Source organism: Vidua chalybeata, chromosome 1 (genome assembly GCF_026979565.1).
Source record: "Vidua chalybeata isolate OUT-0048 chromosome 1, bVidCha1 merged haplotype, whole genome shotgun sequence".
In the NCBI taxonomy this organism is placed as follows: Eukaryota; Metazoa; Chordata; class Aves; order Passeriformes; family Viduidae; genus Vidua; species Vidua chalybeata.
This window is the reverse complement of record NC_071530.1, coordinates 27343992-27370618: the sequence shown is the minus strand read 5'-3', so window position 1 is coordinate 27370618 and position 26627 is coordinate 27343992. Positions and strand designations below refer to the sequence as shown.

Below are 26627 nucleotides of genomic sequence, written 5' to 3'. Positions count from 1 at the left end.
ATGAAAGGTCAAATGTTGTTACAGGCTTGCAGTCACCTTTAGCAAATAATCATTATTCTGAGAAAGGGAATGTGCATTGATGTAATCATTTAGAATAATCTCCAAAGTAACTCTAATCCTGAAAATAACTCTTTTGAATTTGTAGAAGGATAATGAAAAAAGAAGGAAGTATTAGGTGGAATGCTTATAATACAAAATCAGAGTAGAAGATCATGAAAATGATAAAATTCTTCTTGTTAAAAAAGTTTCTGTAAAAAAAAAAAGTTGAGAAATGAAGTAGCATAATAAAAACTATACATGGTGTTAAGCCATAAAGACATTTTGCAGAAATGTAGTACATAGGCACTTTGAAGTGGGATTTTAAATGCAGGCTTTTTTTTTTTTTTTTTTTTTTTTTTTTTCAAAAACTAAATAGATTCCTAGTTTTTCATAAAGAGTAGTGAAGTCTGAATTCAGATGGACAACTTGGAGAATATTATCAGAAATGTCATTATGGCTTAGGAAGTAGAAGCTGAGTTGTTATGAACTGAACTGCAGCGTTGCATTCTTCTCACCCCAGTCCGGGGCAGCTCAGGAGCCCGGCTAAAGGCACTGCTTCTCCACCGGACTGGGGTTGCTGCATGTCCGGGGCGCTCTAGCGCTTAGCGCACCGGCGTGGGCTGGCCGCGCTCTGTAACCAGTGCTGGGAGGAGATGAAGGGGCGAAGGAATGGCACACCTTGCCTTGCGGTTTGCTGGAGGAGGTTTATTGCTGTGTGGTCGCCGCGGTGGAGAACAGCGACTGCTCCTAGCGCCTGTTTGGACAAGATGGCGACGAAACAAAAGAATCATGGGGTTATATAGGGGGGTGGGCAGACGGGGGCGGGCAAATGGGGGCGGAAGGCCCCCTCGCCCAATGGGGACAGGCAACGGGGGGGGGGGTGATGTGGACCATGGCAACCAACGGGAACATGACAGGGGTGTGTACAGGGTTCTGGGATGAATGGGATTGCAGGGATGGGGTGACTGGCACAGAAGTTTCAGGAACGAACAGGGGGGTGGCCACAAGACTGGCATGGGGATGCTTCTAAGGTAAGTGACCCGGAGCAAACCATCACGGAAGGGGGAAATGGGGGTACATAAAACCGGCTAACATTTATCAGAACCCCTAACTAAACCAACCCGGTATGCAACACTGAACCAAGATCTAAGGGATGGTAGTGCCTGACATATCCACTGACCTGAGAATGTGTTCAGCTGCCTCATTCGTCTCTTGTTCCCAAGACTGTGACTGATATATATTTATTTACATTCCTCTCTGTATCTTAATACAACAAGGTATCTGAAATATTAAAAATCCCTCCTTATGGAATGAAAAAGTAGTTTGAAAAATAAAAATCTAAAATATTTCTATGGCTGGATCAATTTCTGATGTCAGTACTCTGCTATCTGGGTTTTTTCACAAATGCTGCCCATGCAGTGGCATTGTGCAAGTATTGGACAAGGTGTTCATGAGAGGAAGCCACATTTTCAATCACATAAATCATACGTGATATAAATAATAATTTATAAACCATAAAGAATTGATTAGTACCCACTGTAACTGAAAATGAAGATGTCATAAAAGACTTTGTCAATGTTAATTTTTTTCATTATTTTAACTATATAGTTTTACTTCATATAATTCAGAACAAAAGTTTATTTCTGTGACTGATTTCAACATTTTGGAATTTCAGAAGCCTGTGGAAGAGGGAACAATGAGTGTGCATTTAGTTTGGCTTCTAACATTGGTTATGTATATTGGGGTTTTTTTTCAGTGTCCTGAACTGAAAAGGAGCAACAGAAGTATTTGGGGCTTATAATATGATAGCAGAACTGACAAAGAGAGAATGTGAGATGCAGATTCACATTTTAGGGGTTTAGTTAGGTTTGGTTTCTTTCTATGGTATAGTTTCTATACTATTAGGCAGATTGCCTAGATATTAAAAACAGCCTTTTGTCCCCACTATTTTTGTCCATTTGATGAAATGGGAATGTGCGTGTATATGTCAGACTATGTAGCTAAAGAAATAAGGAATGCTTCAGTATTCAATAAAAGTGATCTCTTTTTTTCTTCCTCTTTCTGAAAAATATGTTTTTCAGAAAGGTTGTATATAATTAATTCATGTGTTTGTGATTCCTGGTATAATATGAAACAAGAATCAGACATCTCATTGTACCAGCTGGGTGTTTCAGTGCATGTGAACTGATGCTATTCAGCTTATGCTCAGGCTTCACACATTAAATTGGCTGGCATTTCATATGTTGAGGACGGAGGGATGGTGGTTTTTCATTCTTTAAGGGGTTTTTGGATGTGTGTGTATAATTTAGTTCTTTCTCATTAAGCTGTTACAATGAAGAATCTCAATGTTTAATATTGTTTACTCTGATCATTCTACAGTAGTTTGTAGATGGACAACAAAGTTGGTGCCTTCCTGATTTTCTTCAACATCTTTCAAAATGACAGCTTGTGCAGCCTCTGTTAGCACAGGAATATCTTTCAAATGCACATTTATCTCCATTTTATTCACTCAGTACTCAATACTTAAATGTGCAGGGTGAAATTTATGATCTGTTGCAGGGTTTTTTGCCTTCTTAAAGCTGTTAAAGAAAATTCTAATAAAAACAGATGATAACTTATTTTGTGCTAAGAGGTAGTTGCATTTTAACATGAAAGAAGTAACAACAAGCATTCATAAAGTGACAGCAGTATCCCAACTGAAAAGTTTTGATGATACGTGTATAAGTCAGATGGGCAAAGACACATCACATGCACTCAGTGGCATATGACAGCAACCTTGTGCAGACTCTGAAGTCAGAGTGAATCTCGGTCATTTTGCACTTCCATTCTAGTTTCATACATGGTGTTTCATAACAGGGACTGACTAATGTGATAACCTCACACTGAGGTGCAGTATCAGCCTTGAAATAAAAGGTGGAGTGTGCTGAGCTCCCTAAGGGTGAAGCCAATTAGCACATTCTGTAATGGGGTCTTGCTGTCATGGGATGAGAGGTTTTTTCCCTTCAAATGGAAAAATATTCAGGCTCCTTAAAGACTTGCTTCTTGAGAGCTGCTTTTTATTTTCTGAGTAAGGAACAATTTGGCAAAAATGTTTCTATATTATAAAGCATTAAGATTCCGATTGTAGATAGACCCATGTGAGGTTTATTTTAATATTTATTGATTAGAGTGGTAAATAAATTATTCTGCTATTTAGATCTGAGGGAATTTTGCCTTCTTCCTACATAATTTTCATTCTTTTGCCTCCCCCCTCCCTTAATTAAGAGGATATATAAAATAAGTTGGTGTTTTGTGTATGCAACACTAAAAGTAAACTAAATTTTATCAAAACTTGATAGCATATTTATTTTTCCCATAATTACTTGATAGGTGCATATGCCCACATGTGTAAATGTATTTAAAAAAAAAGGAAGCAGCAGAGCAGTCCTGGAAATGACGTTTAATTTAATTCTGCACAATAATGAAGAAAACTATTCTACAAGTATTTCTCTTGTGTATGATTTACTGAAAGATCCAGAACTAAAGGAGAAGAAAGCCTAGAGTAGCTCTGGCTGTACAAATAAAAACTTTTAGGAAGTTTTCCTTTTTCTTTTAGGCTTTCTTTAGAGTTTCTATAAGCAAGTGGTTTTCCTCTAAAAGCAATACTTTCTTCATAGGATGTATCTTTTCATGCTCTTCCACCTACAGTTCAGTAAGAAATTGTTTTTTATGGAGTTCCTTGTGTTAAGTGTGGTGACATTTGGAATGCACAGGGCAGCATGGACTTTGCTGGATTTGATGAAACTTACATAATAATTTGGGGGTAGAAGGAAGAATTCTATCAGTGTGGATGTTTATACATGCTGATTAAAAAGGAGAGCATTCATATCACATCAAAACAAAGGTGCATTTAATAGAATATCCTTTGTGTGACCTTGCCTGTTTCTGGATGACTGGGGCAGAATATGAAATGGGGACAGTTGTGTACAGATACCACCTCTAAATACTATCCTTGCCTCCAGCAAATTGTGTCTTTCTAAACTAATGGTAATATCTTTCTGTGTAATAACTAATGTGAATTTTTTCCTCTCTAGCCATGTCCTGCTTCACTTTGCACACAACCTCCTACAACAAGAAGTTTCCAAGTGTTTTTTACGTGTTTTGAGAGAAACATCCTATTTTGTTTGATTTTAATTTCAACTTTGTTCTACTTATTTTTGAAAATCCTCCTTTGTTTATTAGAAAATGTTGTAAATAATCAGTTCATGAAAAACGAGGCTCATCCAAATCTTAGCATCATGGATCCCCACCACTTTATTTGTATGCAGAAGTGTAAATGCTAATCCCAGTGCGGCTATCCAACACTTCAGGTGTATGCAGTTTTTCACAGGAATATTGTGCAATTATGAAACCTGTAAAATAAATAAATGCTTTTAAAGTTCCTTTCTTTGGGCATTATTAACTCTTCTGAAACAGCAGAAATGAGAGAATTATAAAGTTCTTGAGGTCAAGAGCTTAGTAGATTTCAAAGAAATAGGTATTTATTCATTAAGGAGATCAATCACACGTAAAATATGGTCATATAGAATAGAATTCTGCAGTAAAGGACTTACAAAGATAATATATTCTAACTGCCTGACCACTTCAGGGCTGACCAAATGTTAAAGCCTATATGCAGATGACCCAGATAGTAATCCAGCCTTTCACAGAGAACAGACCTCAGGATCACCACAACACTCTGACAGGGACAGTTTGAGCATGTAGATCGTCTCTTGTGCCCAGAGTTGTTTGTTTTTTCATCTGTTTTCTTTTTGGTTTGGGTTGGTATGGTTTTGCTTTTGATTGTTTTGTTTTGTTTTCCACAGCCTTAGTGTATTTATTTAGGCCACAGCTTCCAGGACAATAATAAAATTTATAGTTGTGAAGCAGATTGATTTACTAGCTGTCCTCCTACTGTGCTCTTTGGACTGGTGTTGGAGGATTTCCCTTGGTTACAATTCTGACCTTGGCATGATCATTAGAGCATTTCTAAAATAACAAGGGTAGAGGAGCATTCAGTTCCTCTCGTGTCTCTGAAGGAGGACATCAGCAGAAAATACAGGGAAGCCTCTACCAGGAGTTGCTGCTTAGCCATTATTTGTTACTTTCCAGCCACCTTCTAGTGTCTTTTGGGGCTCAGCTTGTCTGGATTGCAAATTTGGACTTCATCTGGGACATTTTCTACGAGTGGTTCAAAAGCTGGTGTCATCACTAATGTGATATGGCAAGTTTGGGTGATGAGCTTCCCAAGCTCCCTTAGTCAGTGGGTGTTGGAGATCTGCCTGTTTTGAGCCAAACTTTTAAGAGGTGATGTAACAGTGAACCTTAAGGGATAGAAGAGTGAAGAGAAAGCCCGAGATGATGCAATCACTTCAGTTGCTTCCTTTGCTCATTACTGGTGGTTGAAGGAAGCTTTTTTGTTCAATCCAAGATCTGCAATGAAACGTTGACTAAGGGGTTTGTTTCAGATGTTAAAAAATGAAGGAAAATAAAGTTGTCATGATTCCATATTCATGAAAACAGTATGGCCTAAGTCTTCTCTGAGATGTATGTTTAGAAGAATGTTTTCTGGGTAGGGATTTGAGGGAGGGTGTGCATCTTTGAGATGTGGCTCAGCGCCCTTGACTGCCTGTTGTAAATCAAGGGCCCAGAGCTTGTATAGGTTTTCAGTCACCTGAGGGTGGCTCATGCAGACTAGTGTTTGCTGCTTAAGGTCTTTAAAGCTAAACTCGTTGAATGGCATCACCTCTCTCCACAAAGCCTCCAGTTCCTTTTTTGCCATGCATTTTAGGCGTGTTAGCCTGTCATAAGATGCCTCAGTAGGAACATTATATGAACACTGAAGCCACTGGTCTTTTGGCAGCATTAGATGGTATAGGAATGTGTGTAAAGGAGGGAAAGGCTTGTTGGATCATTTTTCATCTTGAACAGTCTCAAGAGATTCCTTTTTGTCACACTGTGAATGCAGTTATGTATTTAAGATGGAGGTGTACTTATTGTCTTGGGATTAACTTCTGAGAACATGACTGACCTATCTATTTTGTCCATCTCTTCCATGAACTACTTGAAAAAAAAAATGTATCATGTAGTTGCTACTCTGCAAGCATGCGATTTCAGATCAACAAAACATTCCCTGTGTGGGTATTAATCATCCAGCATCTTGGACCTCTTGAAATATACAGACCAAAGCAAACTAGACTGTAAAATTGTTATATATGTGTATATATACACATATATGCCTATATGTGTCTATGTGTGTGCTCCTGTGAGGCTTTGATAGTTGCAACCAATGAATTGTAGCTGTGGTCTTCTGCCTCTTCTGAAATATATTAATGGAATTCTCTTTGATTGAGAAAATAATCTTTTTAACTGATTGACAATGCCATTAAAAAGATGAAACATCTTTTGAAATGTTTGTTCTCAATATATATGTATCATGGGAAATTTTATTGTATTATCTTGACTTTGAAAGTAGTTCTGACACAAAATGCAGTGTCAAAGAAATGCATTACGTATTTCCCATGAACCAAAAATGCACTGAGGTGGAATATGAAAGCTCTTGGTTTTGTCACTGATTTTTTGAATTTTGTGTGTTGAAGCAAATTTTCAGGGATACAGTTCTGTGCTGTGCTGTTAGAAGTAATAAATTCTTAGTTCACAATATTGTTGCAGAATATAGCTTTTTTTTTAGTGTGCAGCTGTACCTTTTTTCCTTGCTTCTAGTTGATATTGGTGGGAGAAAGGAAAAAATAATCTTGTGTTCTTCAGGATGACATTGTTGTCTCTGGGCAAGTAATTTTCTTTGCTCCCCATCAAGATTGCCAAGCTGCAATCTCAATATTTCCAAACACTGTAGCCCCAAAACACTTTCATTCCCATTTGTAAAATAATTCCCTGTAGTGTTCACCATGTTTTCAGTTAAAACCCTAGGAGGTCTATATGTATTAAAACCTCATTAAAGGCTAGAGTAATACCAGGAATAAGTAAGCATCATTGAATAGAAGTAGACTGCATGTATTGAACAGATGGGTACCACAAAGTAACAGAAGCATCCTTACTCCCTTGCTACTACTATATGTGTGGTAGAAATCAACTCTTTAATGTCCAAAAGAGGGGATATATATGCCATTTATATTGAAATGTTGATGTAAGGCCTCAGCTAGGACAGAGTTATTCTTTATAGATTTCTTTTAAATCATGCAGTACATTTATTGGGAATGCTTTATGCCAACTGATAAAAGAGCGTGTATCTGAATAATGGGGTTGGGAGGGAAACATCCTTATTTTTGTTCTTGAAACTTCTAGGGTTTTATGTGATGACAATGGGTCCATCTTTCTATACTTTGCAAGTTTTTTATGCTTTGCAAATGTTTCTTGCAAACTAAAATAAAGACATCAGCCTATTGGTTGTTGCAGCACAACAGAAGTATGGACATCACCTGTTAAAGAAATATCTTTAATTATTCTTTTCTTTTCAAACCTTTATGTTTGGAAAGTTTCAGAGAAACAAAAGGAAGCTGAAGAATAATTAGAAGAATAATTTTATTACAAACCATTCCAGATAATTTGTATTATCTAAAGAAAACATTAGGTAATTTTATAGGAAATCTCTTGCATTGCCTTTGAGACTTTTTCCTATTTCTGGTCTGCAGGTTGTGTAACACAGCTGACCTGCGTAGATATCGATAGTGAAAATCCTGTTGGCTATAAAGAGCGTTTGAAGTGAAACATGCAAATAATACTAAATTTACTTGGATAAGTGTTCCATTTCTTTCAGAGAAAATATGAAACCTGATATCATTTCCAATAATAGAGAAGGTCTGTTAGTATCTTCATTAGTGACTGAAACCAAGGTCTTAAAGGCCACCAAGGGAGTAGTAGAATCACTGTCTGAACTTCTTTTGTTGGATTTTAGCTGTTAGTGTTTGAATTATTAAAAACACAAAGCACTAAAAGAGCTGTTTTTTTTTTCAAATCTCTCACTGTAATGTGAATCTCCTTATTTAAAAATCAAAACATAGATTCAATAAGAGCTACTGATCTAAATAAATTTAATTCAAATTTATGAATCAGTATTCTCAGTTACTTCATAAACTGGTGATCTCTGCAGCTTTAAATTAATAATGGTTTGTAGATAGCATGTGTTTTATTTTACCTTCCTTTAAAAGGCAAGAAAGCAAGTTCACCCACTAGCATGTTTCAAACAGCTTTTTATGTCATATTTTACTCTGTTAACAGAGAATCATAACAGATTATTTGGATAATATTAATAGACTGCTTCAAATTAATTTTTGCTGGAAAAATGCTTCCTGGTCCAGTAATTGGTATTTTTACTCTGAGTTAACATCTAACTTAAATTTAATTCTGGACTTGCAACAGGTGTCTTAATTTTAATGCATGGTCAGGTCCTGTGGTTCAAACAGTAATGGGATCTGACGAGACCTTATAAATCACAGCTTTAAGGAGACAGTAGGAAAGACGAGCAGCATGGCACCCATATGGCCAGTCACTTAATCACCAATACCTAACACGGGGTCATAAGAGATGCCATGGCTGTGGCAAACTGCCAGGGATGCTTGGAGTATGGGTCATCTGGCAGCAACAGCCACTTCTGCAAATGCCTTTTGCCTGTGGGTCAGGGTTAGGATGCTCCTTGGCTGCAGCAATGCCGGTGTGACTGGAGGAAGTCCAATCTCGTATCAGTAGTGTGAGCAGCATTCCACCTGCGCTGCTGCTGCCAGGCAGGGAGTGGGCAGTGTGCCTGCACTGCCAGCACTGGTCAGGGTGGGGTGTCTGCAAGCAGGGTGTCAGGGCTAAGTGATCAAATATTTGTGTGAAGGTCTTTAGGTGTTCTGCAAGAAAATTTTGCACTAATTTGTGTGGATTGCCCAATTACTATCTGTTTTGAAAATGATTAAAAATTCCTGCCTAACTGAAGCAAGTAGGTTTTGAGAGAGTTGAAGACCTGCTACCTGCAGTAGCAGCTTCAGAAATAACTAAATTAGGGGGTTTTCTTTGTGAAATCCAGTGTTTTTATTTATTTTCCTTTTCTGGTTGACTGTTGAGACACCTTTTTGCCTTTCTTATTGTTGCAGTACTAAGTTCCACTCACACTGCTTATTGGCTTTTCTCTACAGTTTTCCCTTTTTCTGTTTGACATAAATATTCCCAGGAAAACCCAGCAAAGCAAGCAATCAAAGAAAAACATTAGTCCAACTAACACGCTTACAGTCATCAAGTTGTTCATTCTGCATATGCATTGTACATATCTCAGTGTAGCCAGTGTATCTCCTGAGCCCAGTCCGGCTTGGGAGCTCTGTGGAGTAGCACCTGGACACACTAGGTCTTTGGCATCACACAACAGCTGGCACAGTAAAGTCAGGTGTGTTTGGATTTTAGAAAAATAAAATGAACATAAGTAACTGAATGCGTCTTCCAGGAAAGCATGTAGTTTCATTCTCAAAGTTTCTAGGGAGAGAATTCTGTCTTCCTGGTGATTTGTCTGAATGGTTGAAAGAAAGAAGTATCCTTTCTGATTTGAGTTCCTTTTCTATTGTACAATGCCCTGCCTGATAAGATAGATATACATGGTCCTATGCTAAACTAGTGAACTTCTATTTGACTGGCATGAAGTCAGGTTTCTTATTGTTATAACCTCCTACTCTGGAATATCTTTATTGCCTTTAAAAATCTAAACTGGAAGGAAAAATGCAGAGCTTACAAATTAAACAGAGTGCTGTGATTTGCATATAATAAGATTCCTGTGGTTGGGAGTATATTTTATTCTCTTTGCTACCCAGCTGACTTTTGTTTCTTTCAGTGTTTCATCTCTACAGGGTTGAGCTTTCCTTTGCTTACAATAACCTACTGTTTAACAAACAAATGTGCCCTTTTAAAAGTGTGACCATTGTCTAGATGACTGTGACTATTTTTCACTTAAAGGAAAAGAAGCATCATAAATAGTACTATTATAAATTAAGAAGAGGGACAAAAAGGCATTTGAATCGAAAAGTCAATAATGAGGTCAAGGTAGACAAATTTAGGCTCCTGCATTTGATTTATAATTGTTTTATTATACTTCCCCATGAGGCAGTTGTTGTTATCCAATCATAAATTTTATATTTTAAAAGGAAGCAAGAGCTTCTCCAATTCTTCAGTAAAATTGGAATTGAATCAAATTTTACATTATGATGGAGACTGAGGCGAAATGCAGATGTGTCCCTGCTTGAACACATTGCTTCTTCCATAGTGCATCTGAAGAAGGTGAGAGAGATTTTATGACTGCTAATGTAGTGTGGATGGATAATTACCTATTGTAAATCCTCCAGAAAAATAAACAGTGGCCATATGATCACTGTCAATGTCCTCTGTGACACTGAAATTCCCATAACAGGTTTTTTCCTTTGTTTCTGAGCCCAGTGAACATTTTGATGTTGATAAGTTTTTAAAAATTATTAGGAAAGGTTCTCAGTCACTCTTACCCTTTTGTAGAGAGGATCCTTGAGACAAAATGACCTTTCTGTTTTTCAGGGCCTTTTGAAGATATTTCTGCATAATTCAAGCTGATAAGTATCTCTGCATCATGTATTTGGCAAGGGGGCCAGTGTTTCTTTGTCCAACACTAACCTTCCTTCTCTACTCATTATCTCTGGTGAGGGCTGTTTTAATTGAAGTTATCCCTTTGGAAAGATATCTCCAGTGCAGTTCATTATTGATTTTGAAAGATCTGACCTGTTAAAATTTCCTTGCCAATGAGTTAACCTTCTTTCCTGAAGGTGAATTAAAATAAAGAGTGACATTTCTAATTTCCTAAGTGATGTAGCCAAAGTAACTGTGCTAAAGTGGTATAATGTTATCTCAGTCATTTAAATGGATAGGATTTGTTATTTAGTTTAGTGAGACTTCTTGGGATGTGCAACAATAGCTTCCCACTAAGGTACTGTTGCCTTCTGGAATGGCCTTTAATAGAATATTGTTATAAAAAAAGACACACACCATAAAAAGACACTCTTGGACTTTCTCGCTTTCTTGAAGCTGTGTTTTAAGTTACACAGGCATTCAGGTATAATCAGTCATCAGCAAAATTGAAGAAGTAAACTATTTATCTACCTAGAAATTTGATTGACCTGATAGTATAGCATCATTGCAGCAGTTTTGATGACCTGAATTCTGTGGAAAATTATTATCTCAATAATTTTATCACTTAAATCAAATTTGCAAAAGGACTGATCCTTCACTATTTAGAAAATGAGTATTTGTCTAATACTTTGAAGTACTGGAAGGGTTTTTAGAATTAATAGAAGTATAAATTGCTCAATGAAGCTTAAACTATGAGATTTAGCACTTGTGGTAATCCATAAAAAGTACATTATTAAGATTTTTCAGTGTATAATTTTAATTTTTTCTGCCATTTTATATCTGTCACATTTTTTTTCTCTACTCAAATAGATGTAATAATTACAAAAAACATTTAGGTATTAGTTTCTAATGTAGTTAATATTTAATGAAGTGTGAGTACATGTTGCACATTTAAATTTATGGTAATTGTCTATTAGTTAAGTTTTAAATTCTATAAATGGTTTTCATAATGAATTGTTCTTTCTGTATGCTTTCTGATACAGACTCTGTGGCATGGAATTAAATAGCCATTTTTAGAAAGGTACAGACTTTATAAAAAAGGCCAATGATTCATGGATTCCAAACCTTAACAGAGAGCATTTTCTTGCTATCTCCTTTCATAAATGCATAATGTTTTTAAGACTTCATATAGTGCTTTAACCTTCAGCATAGTGAAGTTAGAAAATTTAGGAGAGTCTGGAAAATGCACAACCAAATACTGCCTTTGTGACTTTCAAGTTTCAAACTGCTATGTGTGTTTCACAGAATCACAGAATAGGTGAGTTGGAAGGGAGCAGTAGAGGTCACATTGTCCAAATATTCTGCTCAAGCAGGGCTATCTAGAGTCAGTTGTCCAGGACAGCTTTTGAATATCTCTAAGGATGGAGACTCTCCATCTTTCTGGACAACCTGTTCTAGTGCTCAGTCCCTCTCACAATAAAAGACTTTCTTTACTGTTATAGTTTAACCCCAGCTGGCAACTAAGCCCCACACAGCAGCTTGCTTGCTTCTCCTGTTGAGATAGAGGAGAGAGTTGGAAGGAGAAAAGTGAGAAAATTTATGGGTTGAGATAAACACATTAGTAGGTAAAGCACATACACAAGCAGAGCAAAACAAGGAATTCATTCATTCACCTCTTCACATGGGCAGGAAGTTGTTCTGCTATCTCCAGGGAAGCAGGGCTCTGTCATAAGTGAGGGTCACTTGGGGAGACAATCGCCATTGTTCTGAACATTCTGTGCTTCCTTCTTTCCCAGTAATATATCACAGAATCATAGAATATAATTGAGATGGAAGGGACCCACTGGGATCATCAAAGTCCAACTCCTAATGCTGAGCATGATGCCATATAGTGTGAAATGTCCCTTGGATCTTTTGGGTTCAGATGTCCCAGCTGTCTTCCCACCCAACAACTTGTGCACTTCCAGTCTCTTTGCTGGTAGGATGGTGTAATGAGCAGAAAAGGCTTTGACTCTGTGTAAACACTGTTCAGTAGTAATGAAAACATCTCTAGATTATCAACACTATTTTCAGCACAAGTCCAAAACATAACCCCATGTGAACTACTATGAACTATGAAGGCAATTAACTCTATTCCAGACAAAACTTGCCTTCTAATGTCCCAGGGGAACCTCCTGTGTTTCAGCTGGTGCCTGTTACCGCTGGTCCTGTCACTGGACCACACTGAAAGGAGCCTGGCTCCATCCTCTTTGCACCTTTCCTTCAGGTCTTCCTATTTTGTGGAACATTGAGTACTGCCAGGTTTTATTTCAGTAGTTGATGAAATGGTCCCTAAGTTTCTGCTGACTGTGAGAATTTGGCAACAGTCAAGATCAGATTTAAAACATTCTTTGTTTTAAATGGGTGCCTTTAAAAATCCTGCAGTAATGTGAATATTACTTGCATTTGCATACCTTTCACAGAGATATACTTGATAGAAGAAATACTGTATGGTTTAACTTTACTGGATGGCCTTCTAGAATTGTGGCTGGCTTTCTGGAAGAGCAGAAACCAAAGGATTATTTCCTTCCTCCCTCTCTCTACTTATCTTAATAGCAGTTATAACTGCCTACTATGTTTTACTTTATCTAAATTCTCTGGAAGAATTTCTCTTTCCTGTAGAGTTTTTCTTTTTTAATTTTTTTTAATCTCCACTAAATTCTGCCAGAACTACACGTTGTCAGAATTTTTAAATAAATTTTTTTTTTTCTTTCAAAAATTAAACCTGAAAGAATTCCCTTGGTAAATATCTGATTACTACCTCATGGTACATATTATGTCAAATTTTACTTTAACAATGTATGATGAAAATATAAGGTTTCTTGAAGGCTGAATGAGTATCTAACAGGAGAATAGTAGTGACAAAAAGTAGTACCAGAGGAGTAATCAATTACATTCCCCACTGCTAAATTCACTGCCTTAGCACAATTTTCAAAGAAGTAGCAGATTTTTAGAAAGGACAAAAATTAATTTCTTGGTTTTGCCTTTCTGGAGACAAACATGCAGTTTGCCCTGATACTGTAACTTTGCATATGTGAAGTCTCCTAATATATTCTTTGACTCTCCTTCTCTTAACTAGGAGGTTTCCCAATATAGTAATCAAATAAATTTATCCAAGTCTACAGAAGGTTTAGGATGATGCTAAAGAAAAACATTATCTGTCAAGAGAAAGTGCAAAAAAGCTTTTAGCATCTGCTGAAAGACTCTGCTGTTACTTATAAAATAACCTCTGTGAAGTAAATCTAAAATTCAGATGTAGTACTGGCAGTGGAAAGGTGAGTGGGTTTTATGATAGGAGAGAAGACTAAACCAAAGGCTGGATGCTGTGTTTCTGTTTCTTTGATGGGTGAGAGCAATTTTAAGATATCTTCTAGATATTTCTGAGAGTATTCTTCTGGTGCAGTCCTTAAAAAACTTGTGTACATTTAATTTTTCTGTAATACTGATTCATTGCATTTTAAATAGGACATCTTGGGTTCTTGTGATAGACCAGTGTGATAACATCAGCTCAAGTTCATGTATTTTTAAGCAGCAGTCCCTGCTGTGATTAATGGGGATTTCTGTTTAAAAGTCAATGTTATGATATAGTCTAAGGTACTGAAATAACTGCCTACACTAATATTTCATATTACTTATTTTTGAAACAAAAATTGAGAAAAGTACTTATACAAAAGGGGTTTTTAAAAATATATTTCCAATGTCAGAAAAATAGACAAAACTGCTTATTTAATACAATTTTGCAACACATTTGCCAGATGGAAGTAAGTGAATAAGTAATAGTCACTTTCTTGAGCTAATTATTTGTCCCAGTTATGTCTGAATGAAAATGATTGATTGCAGGGCAATCCGATGAAGATATTGCTGATTTTGCATACATTGCAGTGACAGGTGTCATATGGTCCTGATGAGATTTCTTCAAAACTAATATAGATCTATTCTTCTCTGATATACAGTGGCACCTGTATTTTGAACATATCCACAAGACTTGCATTCCCAGAGTTTTAAGTATGATGTCTTTATGATGAATGCACCACAGTTTTAAGGGAAAGTTGTCATTTAAAATGGAAAATGGGTTTCAAAGGAATTTGGCAAAATGCAGATGATAATGAATAATAAATGAACAGAGGATATGCTTGGGAGAATGTATCTCAGCAAGACATAAAGTCTTAGTGCACTTCAGAAGAGTTATGACTGAATTGTTATTGCAGTCCAACAATGAGGCAATTTAAATAATGAAATATTTAAAGGTAAATAAAGATAATTATATACATTTGACCCTTTGCATAATTTTTTGTATATGCAATTTCATTAAGATTTCTTTGCTCCAATGAATTAGAAGAAAGCCAAAAGGATGACAGGTCCACTGCATTATTTAAGTGATATTCATTAAGTTCAGATCTGCTATTTTATTTCATTCCATTAGTGGCAAAGAATGCTATAAATAACCAAGAGATATGAGAAACCTTATTATTTGATCTTTGAAAATCTGTATTAGCTCTCTTGTGGCCAAGGAGTCAGAGGGAAGACATAGATAAGAAGTATACAGGCTGTGCTCTAAGAACAAGATTTCGTCAAGAGAAAGAAAAAGTATTAGTTTATCATCTGGGCTTCTTGCTTTTTTATTAAAACACACTGTTCAACACAACTGGGATTTAGAGCAAAACTCCAGGGAAAGATATTGAGTAAACTGTGTGTTTCCAGAGACAAAACGACAGAACATGTATTCTTACTACTTACTTATTGCACACAGTTTTTCATTAATACTTATAATGGGCTTTAAAAAATCATTTTGTTGTCCTTGCCTTACACTGAAGAAGCTGAAGTGCAAGGTGACAAAAGTGGTGTACATAGATCATCCTGCAGGCTAGTAGTAGTGGGACTGAGTACCTAAATCTGTTTATGACTTCATGCAGCTGAACTGTAGTGTTTTCTTATAACCAGCTTCTGGCTATCTTGTCTGACATCATACCTTGCAGGAAGTCTGACCTTTTAAACAAGTCAGTGTGCAAAGATACTACATTTAATTTCTGATTTATGGTTCTGGTAGCCTAGCTGAAAAGCTGTAGCCAGTTTCTGAAAAGCTGTATAAGTGAATTTCTTCATTTCTCAGTGGAGGAGGTTTTTGACTTGTTTACCCTTGGCTAATGTAAGCAGAGCCTGAAATTACAAACCACTGGGCTGGCACAAGCTTGATGGCCTGTGCTGACGGACGTACCCTCTGGTTGCAGCAGCCTCACAACTAGCACTTCTGGCCATCAGCACCACAGCAGGAGGCTATGATGAACAAGGGAAAGAAATCAAAGGGCAGAAAATGAAACAGAGGCAGAAAAATCAAAGCATTCACTTGGTCTTGATGAAAATTGAAACAGAAATACTGTCTTTTTTTTTAAGGCATCAGTCTGTGTGCACAAAAGAAAATCGCATTTAACAAACTGAATTGCAAAATTATTTATGATAGAAATTATATCTGATTTAAAGTCTCTGTTACCTGTTCAATATGACTAATTATAATTTGATTACATGAGACTGCACAAAAATAAACTCTGCTAAGATTACCAAGAAATTGGTGCTGCAACACATGCTGATGCCAGAAGTGTTATGACAAGGACTAGTAGTGTGTTTACAATAGATCTAGTTGGGATTCACTCCAATGAAAAGTGGAAGGCAAGACACAATTAGTTAAATTAGTGCAAAAATCTGCATTTCCTCATATGGTTAGTGAGAACACTCATTGACAGTGAGATTTTCAGGTTATGTGAGATGTTATCTCAGCAGCGTTTCAGTTAAAATTTGCTTTAAGATTTATGGATAAATTGAATATAAGATGCTTATAGGAAGAAAACAGTGAATCTTTGTTCAAAACCAAGGAGAAAACTTCATCTTAATCTATATAAATCAAATTTTCCTCTTTACTAGGCATTGGATTCTGAATTGATTTTCTCAGTAACCTATCTCTTAAAATCAGATTCTGAAAGAGACAGAGCTGTAAAAGTCTACAGGCACACAGATAAGAATAATTCATGGTGATGTTTTTGTTACACATATTATTATAGGGCTTTCATTGTAAAATGATAATATTTACTCATGGTTACAGTCTGAATAATAATTGGGAGTAACTGCTGATTTCATGGATTTACTTGTAATTGGCCCTGCTGTTCATGGGATTGGTTTTTGTTTTGTTTTTCTTTGCCCACAGTATATGAAAAAATAGCTTCACTCATACATTTTTATCATTACATTCTAGTAGCATGGAAAAAAGAAAAGTAAATTTAGGAGTTTCTAGTGTGAGTTTTAAAACTGATCTTAGAAGATGGTTGAACACATGGATTTTCTTTATCTGATGTCCGCGTATAAGTTTTATTTATATGAGAAAATTTGTACCAATGTGTCTACTGTGGTGTGTGAGCTGGAATTGATGGGAAGCTGGGAGGGTACCAGGGAACACATCATATTTGCTTACCATATTTCTGTACCTTCTTCAATCTCCAGTTCTTTGTTGCTGGGGTAGGTAGGTCTTTGGCCTGCCTGACTCAGTGTAGCTGCCTCACAGGGGAGAGGCAGAGCAGCTTTCAGCTGTGGATGATCAGAAGAAAACCAAAACAGACGTGTGGCAGAGATACAAGCAAAGGTTAATAAAACCTTTCATCCATCTTACAAAGCCTGCAAGAGTGTTTGCTATGTATGAAAATCACCATTTTGTCAGAAGAGCGTTATCTGGCTTTTCAGCCAGCAGCTGAAAAGAGGCAACATAAGGAGAGCAATGTGGGAAATATGTTAGGATAGTTTAGCACCACCTCTAATGAAACTAAGAAACATTTATGAACCAGCTTTATGTGTAAACAGACTGTTTTCTAGAAGAAACTGTATTCAATATCAGAAGTATTTATTCCAACATGACTAGAAGCTCAAAGAAATGTAATTGCTTTGTAGAACATAGAAGCTCAATTTTTCTTTAAACTATGCTGCTTCAATTAAATATTCCTTTTGTGTGTTCATTTAATATTCATTTTGTCTGCTACTCCTATACCATGTAAAGGGAAAATGAACAGTGAGAGGAATTTGTGCTAAAGAAATTTGGAGGAAGAACTGTTTTAAAACTGAATAATGTTTTGGAAATTAGCTTAAGTTTATAATAAGCCTAAAGGAGAGGATTTCTTTCCAGGTGATAACAACAATAAAAAGCCAGAAATGTTCTGCACTGTGAGCTGTCAACCTTTCATGTTTGTGTATGTGCCAGTATATACTTTAGAAAAACATGTTGTGCTACTACTGCAAGCTGAAGGCTCCTGATAGCTTTGGTGCAGATAGCAATTTTCAGGGTGTTACGCCACTGTACAATCAAATTACTTTGGGCAGAAATGTGTTATGAAAAGTGTGCATCCTGATGCAGTTTATTTTAAAAATTGAATGTATAGAGCCAGAGCAACAAAATAAATATTAAACAGTGACAAATATAAGAAGGTGTTTGAGGGTTTTCTAATATAGGTATTGAATTAGGTTCTCAGCCCTGGCTGTCTAGGGCAGATGAAGAACTAGCATTATATTAAAAAGAGGAGAAAAATTTTAAGACCACTTAATTTCTTTATGTTTGTTTTCCTTTTTTTTTTTTTTTTACTGTAGAAATAGGTACATTTTAGCCTCTCTATGTTTATAACAAATGGAAAAAAGAGTCAATATCTATTATAGTTGTCACAATATTAAAGCACAGAAAAAAACAGAGCAGCCAAATAACCTCTCTACCAAATGAAATGTGGTATTAAAACTGCCATGAATTACAGCACAAGAAACCACATCAACACTAGGAAAGCATGTTGCATTCAACACTTTTGTTAGGGAATATATAATCTTGTCTTAGACTCACCAGTATTCTGATGTATAAAATTTAATTTCTTCTTTGTTGGAGGAAAATAAATATTTTGTTCTAGTAATTGTGAAGTTCTAATATGACAGTGCTAATAGGGAAACACTGAATAAGTGTTATGCCTTTTGCGATGTCAGTGTCAGAATTTAAAATGGTATGGTTACTCCTAGGTTTGTATTGTACGTTACATTCATGATTTTTTAGAGAAATTGGAAAACAGATGGATAATGTTGATTACCATACTGTGAATAGTATCAGGAACATGTGTGAATGTATTTTCCCAATGGATATTAATAGAGGAAAAAAAATAAAAGGGCCCACATTTTATTATGTGCATTAATAATTATGTGCACACCGAGAAAGGTAACGAAGAGGCTGATTTTTATATGCTTTGCTTTGTCTTTATTCCACTGTTTGAAGTACTCTGGAAAGCTGGGGAAACAATATGCAATTTATAAATTAGTTTAATTTACATTACTTTTTAATGGTATTATTTTATATTTTATTGTTAAATTGAGAAATTCCAAAACTTTTCCCTCAGATTCTGAAATTCTTTGAATTGCACTAAGGCTTACACTCTTCCTTATGCTATTAGAAAACAAAAAAATTGATCTAAGGGTTAAATAATTTGTAAACATATTTGATACTTCATTATATTGCTCTGAATCACAAGTGTTATGTTTTTTTATGTTAAGAATCCTTTCTGTTTTTATCTCTCTTCTATATCCTAAATCCCTTTTCTCTGATGCAGACACTGCCTTCCATGCTCTTTTCAACCTCTGAAAGAGGAGCCAAGAAAGACAAAAGCATTAAATAGCAGTCAAGGTGATCCATAGCACTCCTGGAGGGGAAAATTTGCTGGCAAACAGAGCAGGCAGCAAGTCATACAGCACCCAGGGAATCCTGCCACGGCTGGGAAAGATGCAAAAATAAGGTTTTGTCTATCAGTGCTCTTCTACTGTGCTGGCATTCCCAGTAGTATAAATTATGGAATCTGTCTGTCCAAATGTGGCCAGCATGTGGTGTTGGCAGCATGACAGACTCTCTATTAAAAAAAAAAAAGGTAAAAAAGTTACCAGTAATTAATCTAGAATTACAGCATTGTGCTGTATTACTTTTTGCCAGTGTGATAGGCAATGTGTCTGAATTATTGAGACTGTTCCCTGTTTAGACTTACACAATTAGCTACTGCCTGTGATGTAAATACTTTGTTGCAGCAGTGGTTGTTTTCCTTTGTGTAAAGTTAAATATAGATAATACAGGTATACTGTACCACGTTACAGACGTGCTTATTATATTTTAATTCAGCCAAGCAGATCTGCAAGTGATTTTGGCAAAGCTCTGAGGCTGCTGTATTCTTAGTGACCTGCTGTTCATCCAGCTCTTTGACCATCTCCACTATCAGGAGCTGCAGTTTGCATTCAGTGTCATTTTCTGAGTCCTTCAAATACTTCTTGAGCTGTGTCTTTTTGACCTCTCTTGAGATTTACTGCTTAGGATTGAACTCTATCTTGTAATACTTGTGTCCTTCTGACTCAGCCCTGTATCACCCAGTTAACCTTTTTTTCCCTCTTCACAACCGTTTCATGATACAAAGAAATTTGAGATCTCAAATATTAGGTAAGGTTAGCTTGTTTCTGAACTTAGAAAAAGTAGATTTTTGCTAATCAGTCTCCCAATAGTCCCATTAAATACAATCCTCTCAAAATACTGAAAACTAAGCTGCTCATTGTCTCATGCAGTCTGAGTCTCTCTTGCTGGCATTAAACTGTTAATGCTACTTACAGGCACCAAACCACTAACAAAAAATGGGTCAAAACCAACTCTCATGGAAAGTACAGCAGAATTCAATTGAAATCAGTGCAACCCTCATTTGTTAAAAATGCGAGTAATGTCCTGCTCAATGCTTTAAGATGTGTTTGGAGTTTCATGTTTGAGGATAGTTGGGGGATTATTTTGTCTTTCTTTGTATTTGTATGAGGAGAAGAGCTCAAGGGATTTTCACATAGCCTTATTTGTCCCGGATCGAAGTTCAAAGTTCTTTTTAAAACAGAGATCATTTTAATACCTAAAATAGTATTAAAATTTACTATATTAAATACAATGATAACTTACTTTGTTCTCAGCTGCAAAACTGTCAGTGCTTTAGTGGGGGTTAGTTTTCAGTTTTTGACTCCATTGCGATCAGTCCCTGAAATTTCAGAAAAAATTTGCAGGAATGTTTAATTCACTTATGTTCCTGCTCTCTAAAAAAATAAGTCTTAATCCTTCAGAAGCTTAGAGGGAATCTTAATATTGTATTTTACAGTAATCTCTTTAGAAGACAAAGAATTACAAATGACATTTTAAACTCACTAAGACTTCAGCGACAACTCCCAGAATAAAAAGAAGCAAACTTCCTATTTATTTCTGTAACTGCCGTTTGTAAAACACTGAATAAGAGTGGATAAGCAATAGTATTTTCAGGAAAAAAGTTCAGCTCACTACAGGCAAAGTATGATTCGTTCATTTAAGTATGTTTAGAACAAATCCAAAGAAAAGCTATTTTGCATTCACAGCAGCAGCCTTTTTTCCCCAGTGTGAAATGGTTTGAGTGCACATGCATCCCATTGGCAAGGCGGGTCTGGATCAGCACACAGCAGGGACAGCAGAGTGTCTGTGTGAAGACTGCTTCACTGGGAAAGAGAGAACCTAAAGAATATTCATAAAGGCCAAATTAAAATATGATATGAAGCCTTGATTAGGCTTGACAGGTTTCCTAAAGACATTCTTGTTATTACTAGTGCTTAACATCAGCAGATTTGTGAAAGGGCAGCCACCCCCACCTCCTTCAGCCTTTAAGTAATGGTAGGTGAGACTCTGTACTGTGTTCTGCTTAAATCTTTCATTCTGAGTTGCATATGTATGCTACTTCAGTTTCTGTGAAATTAATTTTATCCCAAAATTTATATTTACAAGTACAGTGGTAAATATACTACCCATAATAATGATACAATATAAAAAGCATAGCTCAGGTAACCTCTATGTGATTTTCTCATGCTTCCGAGAATCATTCAAAACTTTAAAGTGGATTAGCAATACTTTAGGATCCATTTCTTTGATTTTTTGGAAAAGTCACAAAGCCCCTTTACTCAGTTCAGAGACATTTATTTTTTCTGTTTTCCTGTGATTAATTTCAAAACACAACAATGTCTTACCTTGAAGCTTGCAATGATTTTGGGGCCACTTAAATTAGAAGTGAATTACTGTAAGCTTTTGATAACTGGGAGAGAGATGGGTAGTTGTAAGACAAATTGGAGAGAAACCTCTTCCTCTCTTTTCCTGACATCCACATACAAATGCATAGCAAAAAGATTGCTCAGCAAGTGTTTGATTTTGAATACAGTGACTTGTGAGTACAGGGAAATGTAACTTAGAGGGTAACTTAACTGAAGATTTCAAAGTGCGCAACTGAAAAATAACAGGAATATTGGTTAATGTGGATGGCAGAAATTGTTTTCAAAAGAAAAAAAGAATTGGTATTTCTTGGTATAATTTTGGTCAAAACAAGTTTCTATTAATACAGCTAGGAATACATGAAATGTTAATTTTTTATTCTTTAAAAACGGAAGAAAGAAATGAAATATCAATTCTTCTTTACACTAAATAAGATGAATTAATTAAGCTGTTGAAATTACTTGGATATTCATAAGTATTTTGAAATTTATTCATTGGAAATTAGCTTGATACTCTTGTTCTTGATGAATGCTCAGTGTGGAAGTGTTAGGGTTGAGGTCTTTTTTCTTTATGTTTTTATTTTTCTATATTTTCCATAATCAAAAAAGGGAAATGTAGCTAATTGTGAAGAATGGTATCAGGTGTTTGTTTTTTTTTTGTTTGTTTGTTTGTTTGTTTTTTGTTTTGTTTTGTTGTGGTTTTTGTTTTGTTTTGTTTTGTTTTTTTGTTTTGTTTTGTTTTTGTTCCTGTACATATTAGAGCATGCATTAAAAAGCACATATTCATCCTTGATGCTATCACATAAAAAAAGGTTTTTAAATTTGTGATTAAAGCTTTCCAGGTTAAAAGAAACACAAAGAAGGAGTTGATTAGAGTATGGTGCTAGTAACACCAGGGTTTTGGGCTTGATCCCCAGGGAGACCATTCACAGAAGAGCTGGATTTGATGACCCTTCCAACTAAGAATATCCTGTGATCCTGAGCATAGGAAAGAGAAACCATTTGAGTGAGAAGAGGGTATGGCAGGGAGTGCGTGGCCAGGACTGCAGGGCCAGAGGCATTTCTGGAGACCAAACAGCACGGGGCAGTTTCCTGCCATTTAAAGCAGGGAAGACATAGTGGGCAGGGAAGAATCACATATTTGTGGTTTTTTGTTTTTTGCTTTTTCTTTAACACCTGTCCCCTGCTCCAAATTTTAACTTTCTGTGCAAATGAAATTTGGTTTGGTCAAGTGCAGAAGCACTTGAGTTTTTTGAGGAAGCTCACTGAGGACAAAGCCTAAACAGATCCTTGCCTCAAAGCTGTGGTTCCCTTCTAGACCCTATCATAATCATATAAAGAAGTGTCCAGTAGAGTGAAAATTTAAGCTTTTAGTGTACTTGCAGTCTTCTTCTCTAAGCAGGTTATTTTGTCTTTAAACTTAAAAATCAAAGGGTCACGTAAAAATTTTTGTTTATTATTTACATTTCCAAAGGCAGTACTTATTGCATCAAGGCTGACATTCTTATCATTTTCAGTAGTGTAAACCTGCCTTAGCATTGGATTGAAGATGTTTTGATGACAAGCATATTTTTTAGGTACAATGTGATTTTTTGGCTATTGATGAATGGAGATGTGATAGAGTCCCAAGTGGGCAAAATTTTCATCTGGGGTGCAGTAACAACCTGATATTTAGAAAGAGGGATTTCTTCATTGAACACACAAGCCATACACAAGGTGTAATGATATGGTAAGGTAGAAATTTGTAGTTTGCAAGATGAACAATTTTTTTCAGTCACGAGTGTTTTTTGTATCTCTGCTCTAATTGAAGATTTTCTACAGTCTTTATTTTTTAAAAAATGGCAGGTGTTCAAAGTGGTGTTTTGAGGAAATGGTATCTCTCAATTTAGTGTAAATACACCCAAATGAAATACAACAATGATTATGTCATTTGTGGAAGGCTGGTTAGAGATAAAGTAGTGCAGTCTTGCCGAAATGGAAATTGAAATGTGTTTATGTTTAATATACATTAATTTTTCTGGATAGCTCGATAGATCTTGGCAACTATAATTCAAACTTAATTTGCAAAAAAATATGGAGGAGTTTCCATGGGCTGAATCTGCCAGCTATATTCAGCCAGCTAGTTTTCATTCTCAAGGTTTTAGAATTACAAGTGAACTGTTCAGCCACAGTTTTCACTTAAAAAAGAGACAATGAGGAGTGGAGGCTAAGTGTATCATCAGCCTATTCCCAAGTACTGAAGATAATGTTGGATGAACAGATGAAAATTGTGGGAAGCCAATGAGAGTTTTAAAGCTCATGGGAATCAGTAATAAGATGTGACTACATATTCCTTCCAGTCATTCAATGAGAAGGTGTTGTAAATAATTTGTATCTGCCATAGTTCATTTCACTTATTCCTGTGCAGTAGCAAAATTATGCTGTTAACCTTTTTTGAAAATAGTAAAGGCTCAGCCTGGCTTCTTCAATAGCTTTACTTGTACTGGGGTCATTCAGGTGAATGAGGGAGGAATGTGTGGCTTGGTCCCAATTTCTTCATAGGACAGAGAACTCCTCAGTCAGAGGAAATGTCTTCTGTGTGATCAAGTATCTGCAGATAGACAGGTTTTCTTTGATAAATAGTTGCAGGGTTTTTTTTTTAATTTGCTTATTCTTTTGCTTTTATATGGTAAGTCAATTCACAGTGTGTATGAGGGGAGGTCTTAAAAAACCTGAAAAATATAGGAGGTTTTAACCTCTGGCTTGTGGGTTTCATGTTGAACTGGGTGAATATTTCCGTTTTTAATAATGGAAAAAGCTACTACATCATCTTTCAAAGATATAGCCTTTTATTTATTCTTGTTGACATTTATTATAACAACATGTTGCATGTCAAATATTTACCATAGACCTTGGAGATCCAAGAAAATGGTAGGAACAAGTTACTCCTAGGTGTAAGTTACTCCTGTGGACATTCCAATTGGACACAAAAGGAAACTTTTACAATGAGAACAATCAGGAGCTGGAATACTCTCCCCAGGGAAGTGACAGATTCCTCAGCATTGGACACTGTTGAGATACAGTTCGACAGGGTGCTAAGCCATCTTATCTAGACTGCTTTTTGCCAGAAATTTTGGACCAGATGATCCTTGAGGTCCCTTCCAACCCAGTATTCTATGATTCTGGGATTCAATAGCTGCTGTTATTTGGAGGGTTACCAGCTGATATGTCTCTGTCTTCAAGAGCTTATTATATTCTATAATAATATCACAGATTGTGTGGGATGAAAATTTTTTAGCTGGATTTTAATTTTTATTTTAGTTATAATAAAGGAAAGACTAGAAGTGGCCCACTTCAAATCACCACTGTTTTCCAAAATGACTTGTGTAGTTCTCATTTTTGTACACAATATGGAAGAGAACACAATATTAATTGGATCAAGGTATAAATTGTAGTGCAGTAGAAATGTGAAGAAAAAAATTAAATAGTCCAGGAAAAGCTATTCAGGTGGATGAGAGAGAGCCAATTCATTCCTTCAAGGGAAGAGCTCTGTCTCCTCCCTTGACAGCAAAAACTAAGTTGTGAATGTGATTGCTTAGTTCATAGTTCTCTAATGTGATTAATTCATGTGTATATTCAGGACTTATTCAATATTAAATATTCAGTTTCTTTGGGATAAAAACTGAAATGTATCTCTAATCATAAAAGCAGTAGCTGAAGAGTAATCCCATGCTTGTGTTCTCAAAATCTGAGTTTCTCCAAGGATGAAATTCTTAGACATACAGGAAATACTGTGTTGCATCCCAGACTTTGGGTTTAGGTCAGGTTTCTAGCATGTCTTAGCAAGTTCTGTGTACCCCCATGTATCCCCCGGTTTTCCCCCTACTGCAGTACCCGGTTCCTGAGCTGCCTGACCATGTGGCCTGGTTCCCATCCCCCCTGTCTCTTCCTGTGGGTCCTTTTCCTGCTGTTACCCCTCCCACATGGCCAGGGCTGCCCCAGACCCCCGGCACCACCCCTGCCACTTCCCCATTGGCTCCTGCCTTCCACACCAAGCACCTGCAGCCCCGGGACTGCCCTGGGCCCCAGCACCACCTCTGCTGTGCCTCTATTGGCTCCCCCAGGCCACGCCACGCCCCGGGACCGCCCCAGGACTGCCCCAAGTCCCAGTGCCATCCCCTACTGCGTCCCTATTGCTTCCCCAGGCCACGTGACACCCCCTATAAAACCCCCATGCAGCCGAGGCTAGGTGGCCATACTGTCCAACTCAGGAATTGGGAGCACATCAATAAAATGCTCTCAGCTCCTGCCACGGGGAATTTGGTCCTTCCTTCACCCCCTTCATCGAGGTCCCTTGCGCGCAGCGGTAGAAGTGGCCGACCCACCTTCCCGGAGCCGCGGAACCCGGGACAAGTGGCGGGACCGGGACTGGAGGAGCTGCGGTGCCCTGCTGGGGCACAGCGGCTGCTCTGGACCCAGGAGAGACACCAGAACGCCACAAAGTGGCGCCCAATGTGGAGCGCCAATTGCGGCGTTTGCTTTTGTTCTCCCTGGCTGCACACAGCTCTTGGGAGCCCGGCTGTGGTGTAGCTTCCACGTGCTGCCGGGGTTTTCTGCCATGGGTTCCTGGACACGGCTACCGTGTCCTGGGTGCGTGGGCTGGCCAGCCGCTGTTACCGTGTGCTAGGAATCCGGCAAAGAAGTAAGGAATTGTCCATTTACTCCATGCTGGGCTGGAACGGTTTATTGGTCACGTGGCACGGTTAGACGGAAAGACGCAACTGCTCTCGGCACTCGCATGGGAGAAAATGGACAATTCCTTACTTCTTTGCCAGATCCCTAGTGCACGGTAACAGTGGCTGGCCAGCCCACACGCCCGGGACACGGTAGCCGTGTCT

The 26627-nt window shown here is 37.1% G+C and overlaps 1 protein-coding gene across 1 annotated transcript in view; it reads left to right on the top strand.

Annotated features, from left to right (window-relative positions):
* The first annotated feature begins 708 nt into the window (after nt 1-708).
* THSD7A (thrombospondin type 1 domain containing 7A) overlaps nt 709-26627 on the top strand; it is a 145725-nt gene continuing 119806 nt past the window's right edge. The window contains exons 1-2 of the mRNA XM_053932746.1: nt 709-958; nt 26079-26243. Coding sequence (XP_053788721.1) covers nt 709-958; nt 26079-26243 — 415 coding nt within the window. The remainder of the gene's footprint in view (nt 959-26078; nt 26244-26627) is intronic.